Source organism: Centruroides sculpturatus, unplaced genomic scaffold (assembly GCF_000671375.1).
Source record: "Centruroides sculpturatus isolate CEXI.00-Female unplaced genomic scaffold, Cexi_2.0 scaffold1882, whole genome shotgun sequence".
Taxonomy (NCBI): Eukaryota; Metazoa; Arthropoda; class Arachnida; order Scorpiones; family Buthidae; genus Centruroides; species Centruroides sculpturatus.
The window spans coordinates 100,935-108,840 of record NW_019389333.1 but is presented as its reverse complement, the minus strand read 5'-3'; the positions used below and the strand labels follow the sequence as shown (position 1 = coordinate 108,840).

Sequence of the window (7,906 nt, the reverse complement as noted above, 5' to 3'; positions counted from 1 at the left end):
ACTTCTTTGTCCTGTCTTCGAAGAGTTATTATCTAGATCGTGGGAATGCAGCTGGTCTTTTAACTTGGACAGCTGTGTTTTTGTCTTCTAACTACAGTGCTAGGGTACAGCTGTTTTCCCACGCTGTGTTTTTGTCTTCAAACTACCGCACTGGGACAGCTGTGTTTTTTGTCTTCTAACTGGGTACAAGGGCACAACTGTTTTTTCCAGCTGTGTCTTCGAACTAGAGACACCTGTGTTTTTTGTCTTCTACAAGGGGCACACCTGTTTTTCACAGGTGTTTTTTTCGTTTTTTAACTGGGGTACAGCTGTTTTTCCCAGCTGTTTTTTTTTTCTTCAAACTACTGCACTAGAAGACAGCTGTTTTTTTCCCCGCCTAATAATTCCGTTAAGAAATTATATTATGACAGTTTTGTTTCTCTATACTAGTCATATTAGTAACAACATTGATGATATAATGAAAACTTAAATAAAATTAAACTAATTGTAGAATTTGATTTTTGATTTTGAAAAAAAAAATATTATGACAGTTTTGTTTCTCTATACTCATGATATTAGTAACATCATTGATGATATAATGAAAACTTAAATAAAATTAAACTAATTGTAAAATTTGATTTTGATAAGAAAAGAGGTGGTGAAAACAAAAAGACAAGATTTGATTTTGGATCTAACGACTGAGAAAAGTAAAATCTTATAAGAACCAATCATATTTTCTAAAAACAACTAGCAACAAGTTGTATGTTATCTACAGAGATCAGTAAAAAAAAATTTACCATAATTCGCTTGCCAATATCAATCACTAACACAAAATCATATTTTTCTTTAAGAACTAAATCGTTTTTTTAAAAACCGTAACCTTAAACCGTATATAAACTCTAGATAATAAAAAAAAACTTACGTTGCTCTCTGTTACCATTACATCTGAGGATAAGAATTTTTCCTCGAAAAAAGGTATGTATTAAATAAAACTTCTTTATATTTTATGTATTGAAAAGTACATAATTCTGTTGGATATAATCTGTATTATATCTAACCCTAACACATATATAAAAACAGCTCGATATTCACACCAAATCAGATGATTATTGTCGTATTTAAAAAAAAAAACATGATAGATTAATCTAATCCCGTAACATGTCCTGTCAAGTCGAATAAGAAAATCCGGTTACCTATTTTTGTGGGTCAGGGTGAATGCATAACTTGTTTATTAAGGAAAATCCTGTATCAGTATAAATACTGCCAGAGGTTCGGATAGCAGAAAAATGAATAGTAAGTTTTGTGAATAAAAAACACAATTTTCATATTTTAAATAGATTTTATTTTATTGAATTACAACACTGGTTATTGGTTATTACAATCGGTTTTGATAAATGAAAATTATTTTTAACAAAATTTTTAACAAATTCATCGTTATAAAATTTATCTGTTACATGCAGTTCTGATAAACATAGATTTCTATTAATTTTATATAAAAAATATAAGCAGAAATAACCACAGTTTAAGGAAAACAAACTTTGATAAATAATATTATTCCGACAATATTTTTTTGAATATCGTTTTATAAATCTGATGATAATTGCATTCCTCGGTTTTAATCCATAACTATCGTAATAAATGCGAGAATTTTTATCTTTCGTAAAAAATACTGATACCCAATGACTTCTGGGCTTATTTTTTTCATTTAAATTAATTATAAAAGATTGTTTATTACCAACTTGAAATGGTAGATCGTCAGATGCAAAAACTCCTCCAAAATTTTTTTTTATTTTCGGATCGCTCGCTGGTAATCTCCACAACGTAACGGTATTCATTAACGTTTATGGTTTCTGGTATCGCCTTCGAAAACTTTAATTCCACAGAAATGTTTCCAAGCTCGTTAACACTAACGTGAGACTCGGAGCCTGATTTATCGGGGGTAAGATCGAAACAATATAAAGTATAACTGTCTCGATACTCGTCGTACGATATATTTATAGATTTTTGATGATGAATACATCTGGTATCTTCGAATAACGAGATAATATTTTTTGCATAAATGCTATTGGTATAATCCGGAGTATAGGGTTTAGAAGGAATCATTTGATTGTCTTTTGATAAACATATATAATTTAAATCATAATTTTTAAAATTAAAAGGATTACGCTTCACATTTCCATTAAATGCAGAATTAGAAACTAATCCGAGAGTTATTCTATAAGGTAGTTGGCCGATAACAACGTTTGATATACTTGTAGACTGAATCCCGCTAGTTAACGTAAAGACTTTAACATCTGTCCTTCTGAATGGTAACTTAATTAGAGCGGTTTGTAATGCTTTTTCAATTCCTATCTGTATTNGGTATCGCCTTCGAAAACTTTAATTCCACAGAAATGTTTCCCAGCTCGTTAACACTAACGTGATTCTCGGAGCCTGATTTATCAGGGGTAAGATCGAAACAATATAAAGTATAACCGTCTCGGTACTCGTCGTACGATATATTTATAGATTTATGATGATGAATACATCCGGTATCTTCAAATAACGAGATAAAATTTCTTGCATAAATTTTATTGGTATAATCCGGAGTATAGGGTTTAGAAGGAATCATTTGATTGTCTTTTGATAAACATATATAATTTAAATCATAATTTTTAAAATTAAAAGGATTACGCTTCACATTTCCATTAAATGCAGAATTAGAAACTAATCAGAGTTATTCTATAAGGTAGTTGGCCGATAACAACGTTTGATATACTTGTAGATTGAATCCTGCTAGTTAACGTAAAGACTTTCACATCTGTTCGACAAAACGGTAATTTAATTAAACCAGTCTGTAATGCTTTTTCCATTCCTATCTGTATTGACGAACTAACATCTACTTTATTAATTTTCAGTGAGGCGTTTTTAATAATACTTTTATAGTTGTCGTTATCCGCCATTAGTGCAAAATTTTCTTCAGATCTTTCCAATTTAATTCTTAGGTCTACATGGTTCGTTAGAAGCTTAGGCTGATTCGCTAAATCGATATGAAGACGTCCCATTAAATCTATTATTCTACTTTCTTTGCTGATGTTAAATCTTTTAACTAATCCGTAGTTAGTATTATTTTCATATAACGGATATATTGAATCCATTTGTCTGGCAGTATCTTTAAAAAATAACGCGCTCGTTAAAAAAGTTTCTTGCACTTCTTTCGAATTAAATAGCAAGGCATCTAATATAGCTCGATACGGATAATTAACCTGCGTAATCACCGGTTTGTCATTTAAAAAAACAGTACATTGAGAAAACAAACTATTTAAAAAATAATTAACAGGAGTAACTTTCTCTTCCGAGCCAAGGTTTGATCCATCTTTCTTTACGATTTTCGCTTGAACACATAGATAAATCGAATGTAGATCCATATAATGCTCACCCGATCCTGATATAAGAAACTCTATAGGTGATCTACTGTCGTTAATTGCAGCGACAGGATGCGCGATGACTTCATACATATTGTCGATAGCCAGTTGGTTTCCAACATTCTTAAACAAATCTAATTCGGATTTGGTGCAGCCACACAAATGGACATTCATCGTTTCTTAATTACCAAAAATATTGTTAAGTTTTCGCTTCTTCTTCTTTTCCGACTGAGTTAATCTTTTTCGACGTTTTCTTTTTATACTTGATCCAGTTTGCACTTTTTTAAGCACGTCTTCCTTAATTTCAGATCGTACATCTTTAAAACGATTTTTTGTAGATTCTTTAAACGACTTCCCTCCAATTACATCTGATCCGACATTCGATGCAAATTTTAAAGCTTTACCCCCTAGATACTTTCCTACTCTACTAAGAATAGGAATAGATTTACGAAATAAATCCCCGAAAAATCGTATCCTCTCTGTATTTGTGGTGCAGCAAAATAAGTCCCTCTTCTGAATTGTCGTGCAAATAATGGAAACTCGTGTGTCAGTACCGTTCCTCCTGCCTGATTGCAGTAATAATCTATACAATCTCTGGGATCGAGCTTCATTTTCTACTTCACAAAGACAAACTAACGTTAATATATAAAACATACCAATATTTATATGTGTTTAAAAGATAAAACTAATAATGTCTTTCCTCCAAAAAAGACGATTTCTTTTCCGCTAGCAGTTCTCAGCTCGATTTCGATTGTATCTATATAATTATGTTGTAAAGGAAGGTATAGAGTTGATTGGTAGACCCTAACTATTTGATCTGACTTTTCCCCCATTACAGGTATAACCCTTAAAAGTGGAGCGGTTATATCCCCAACACGATGAGAAGCAACGATATTCGAATAAATAAAAATTTCTGAAATTCCGGCAGATAATTCGATGGGATAGTCGCTCACATATTCGCCTTCGGAAAATTTGCTTTTTTTAAATCCTAACAAATCTTTTAATTCGTTTCCGAATTCAATTGTTATATTTTTATGAACTTTTAAAACGATTTTGTTATTAGGTAGTAATGCTAATTTAATATATTTAAAAATTCCAAGAAATTTTTCAACAGAGGAATATAACCCGATTGGAATAAAAATTTTTTCCTCTACATCGATTTCCTCGACAAGTTTTTTATCTCTTTCTATTAAAGTTATAAATTGATCTTTATAAAATCTAGGATTTGATAGATATTCCTCACTCGCATCTCGCAATATTAAACTCGAACTCCGTTGTTTAAATACTATATCTTTCGTCGGTAAATTTAAAAAATAAAGTAGTTTATGAGCCTTTTCTTTCGAAATATGCAACTCGAATCCCTCTTCCAAATTTAGTTTTACGTTTTTATAATCCTCGTCTAAAACAAATTCTGCCAACTTAGATCCTGTTAATGAAACTATATTCTTGTTTATCCAATGGAAAAGCGTCCCTTCATTTTCATCGCCTGTAGTTAATGGAATCTCACATGTTACATCAGTTATTTTTTCTCTTCTAATTTTATGTCTAGTAATAGTATAATCGTTATTATGATTTGATATGTTGAACCAATATCTAGGAATAATAACCTCGCTCAGACCTACTACCCATTTCCCGCGTAAATCAATAGGTGGACTCATTTTCACGGTGAAATGAGACTGCTTATTTTCGGGAAATAACTCCATGCTGGCGTTGCTTATCAGAGTGACGAAAAAGTCCGACTGCATCATTTTGTTACCTTCTGTAATTCTTCTGTATAAAATCTTCCTTCCAAAATCTCGTTATTTAAATCTTTCAATATATACGTCGGAGGATGAGACGAAAAACGATCGTAAATAATAAATATTTCTTCCGTCCAACCCGGTAGGTATCCTCGACTAAATGTTTTACGTATTTTCGAAATTCGAACGAGGTCGCCAATATTAAATTTAAACGTGTTCTGTCCTTTTATACCGTACAACTTTTCGAAAATAGAGCTGTGATGCAAAGGTGTAACTTCTGACGGCGACATACCGATACTTCTATGAAAACTATTATTATAACTTTTCACAATATCCGATAATTTATCGATATATTTATAAGAATTACGATAAGTAAATAATCTATATATTTTATTTCGCAAAGTTTTATTTAATCTTTCAACAACAGCAGCTTTTGTATCGGAATGAGTCGAATAATGATTAATTTTAAATTTTTTAAAAAGATTTTTTACTAATCTATTATAAAATTCTTTTCCTTTATCAGTTTGTAAATTTTTCGGAATGTTTCTTTTTTTAAAAATCGTTTGAAAAGCTTTAAAAACCGATTGGGGTTTTTTATCTTTTATCGGTACGACATGACAATACTTAGTAAATACATCGATTACAGTTAGTAAATACTTTATTCCATTATTAAATCTAGAAAATTGTTTTAATACAACTAAATCAGCTTGCCGTAAATCGTTAGGATAAAAACTTATAGTTTTTCATCGCGAATATTTAATTCTTACAGGTTTATGAAGCGTATAAGTTACTTGAGAAGACAGCCATTTTTTAACAACAGATCGCGGTAAATTTAATTCTTTAACTAATTTACTCATGCCACTGAAAGATGCTGGAGTTTTAGGATTATAGTATATTGATTTCAAAAGTTATTCCATTTGAGATTTTTCTTCCTCTTCCTCTTAGATTTTTTCGACTGATGAGAGAAAATTTCTTCGGGAGTTTCGACCGATGATGATTGATCGAATATTTTTTCTGGTGATGTCGCCAATCTTTTGTTTCCGATCCACTCTTTAGGAATATTTATTTTCTTTAAGCCATCAAAAAAGTCTTTGAAACCAACGGGAGGTAATGCAGTTTTCCTATTTCTCATTACATACGAAACTAAGTCTACTATGTGACTCCCAATAACGGATTTTCCATCGATTGTTAATTCACCTTTAGAATTCCATCCGTAATGACTTTGATCCAACTTAGCGATTAAATGAGGTATATATTTTTGATATAATTGAGGTACTGATAAAATTATTTGTTTCATAAATCCGTCATCATCAGTTTCTTCTTTCGGATGAGATTCTGTTTCTTCATTTTGGTTAGATACAACCGATACTCTGACAGGTTCTTTAGGAGCGTGAACGGTTCTCTGATATCTGGAAATCAATTGACATAATAACTTGACTTTATCGTCATCAGGTAAATTTGTACTCTCGAGTAATTCTTCGATATTAGAACCAATTCTTATTTCAGGCTTTTGATAACTCATCAGTAATTCGGGAGGAACTAAGGCCATCTGTTTTTCGCCATTAGATTCTTTTTCCTATTACTTTACCGATTAACCCTCCTGCCATAGACAGTAATGGTGCCAGTAGAAGAGGAAGGAATTCGCCAGGTTGATTAACCAAAATTTTTTTCTTGGTATTTAAAGGAATGCGTTTTTCGCTTAATTTCCTGATAATTTTTTTATATTTTCGTAATTTACGAACATTGGTGGGTATATTTCCTCTCTGCAAATTATCACAAATTTCACACAATTGTGAGTAGCAGGGGGTCACTGGGTCAAACCCTAATGACCGCTTAATCTGCACGGGTCGGGAAGACCCGCTCTCGGTTGTCGGATGGCTTGTTTTGTCGGATGACACCAATATGTGCAAACCGAGGGGAAAGGATAAGAGTTTCTCCCACTTACCGGCTCGCTGTCAGAGAGTGGCTATAGGAGGGCAAAAGGAGTGGGAGGCGTAACGAAGTCATGATGAGATGTCGATAGTACTTATCAAGAGTCATTAAATTAGGAATAACATATTTAATATAAACTTAAATATAAATACAAATACATTAAGATTACACATTAATTCTAAACAACATGAAAGTGATAATCATAATAAGTTCCGAGTCGCGACAATATCGAACAACGAAGTCCGTCTATCCCGTAAGTGAGACCACCAAAGGTCCTCAACACAAAATAATTCTAAGTCCTATCCAAAGGAACAGATAAATAAATACAAAGTTCCGAGTATATCAGTAAAAGACAATATTTTCTAAGTCCGAGTATACCGAGAGACAATATTTTCTAAGTCCCGAGTATACCGAGAGAGAGTGAAGTAAAAACAATCTAAGTATTTACCTCTTTAGGTCGGCGATCAGAAACCTTGAAGTCCTTCCAGAGTAGACGCTTGTAGTCTTCTTTCTTCGAGGATCGCGTCCTCCGATGATCGCCTCGAGATCTCCGATCATTCCCCTTTTATACCTTTTTAGCGTGGGAAATCTCGGGGATTCTTCTGACGCAAACTGTCACTTCTCCCGATTTATGACAGTCTCCCCCGTCATGGGTGACGACAATGCAGACATCGCTTGACCAATTAATGTTAAAGTCGTCATCACCTGGGGAGATGACTGACCATTTTTGGTAATGTTCTCACCGTAAGGGTGCCCTTGTAGGTGACCTCTTGTCTACTCTCCATACAGGAACACCCATCCGTCTCCGTCCACCGGACACCCGCAGGAGACTACTCTATTACAAGGTGTCTG

The 7,906-nt window shown here is 32.9% G+C and overlaps 1 protein-coding gene across 1 annotated transcript; it reads right to left on the bottom strand.

The window, feature by feature from the left end:
- Nucleotides 1-1,734: 1,734 nt before the first annotated feature.
- On the bottom strand, nt 1,735-5,128 carry LOC111617246 (uncharacterized protein F54H12.2-like). Its single transcript, XM_023358569.1, has 4 exons — nt 4,766-5,128; nt 2,897-3,224; nt 2,399-2,598; nt 1,735-2,331 (listed from the first exon to the last, which is right to left on the bottom strand). The coding sequence occupies exons 1-4, from the start codon at nt 5,126-5,128 to the stop codon at nt 1,735-1,737; spliced, it is 1,488 nt and encodes a 495-aa protein (XP_023214337.1).
- Between the last annotated feature and the right edge of the window lie 2,778 nt (nt 5,129-7,906).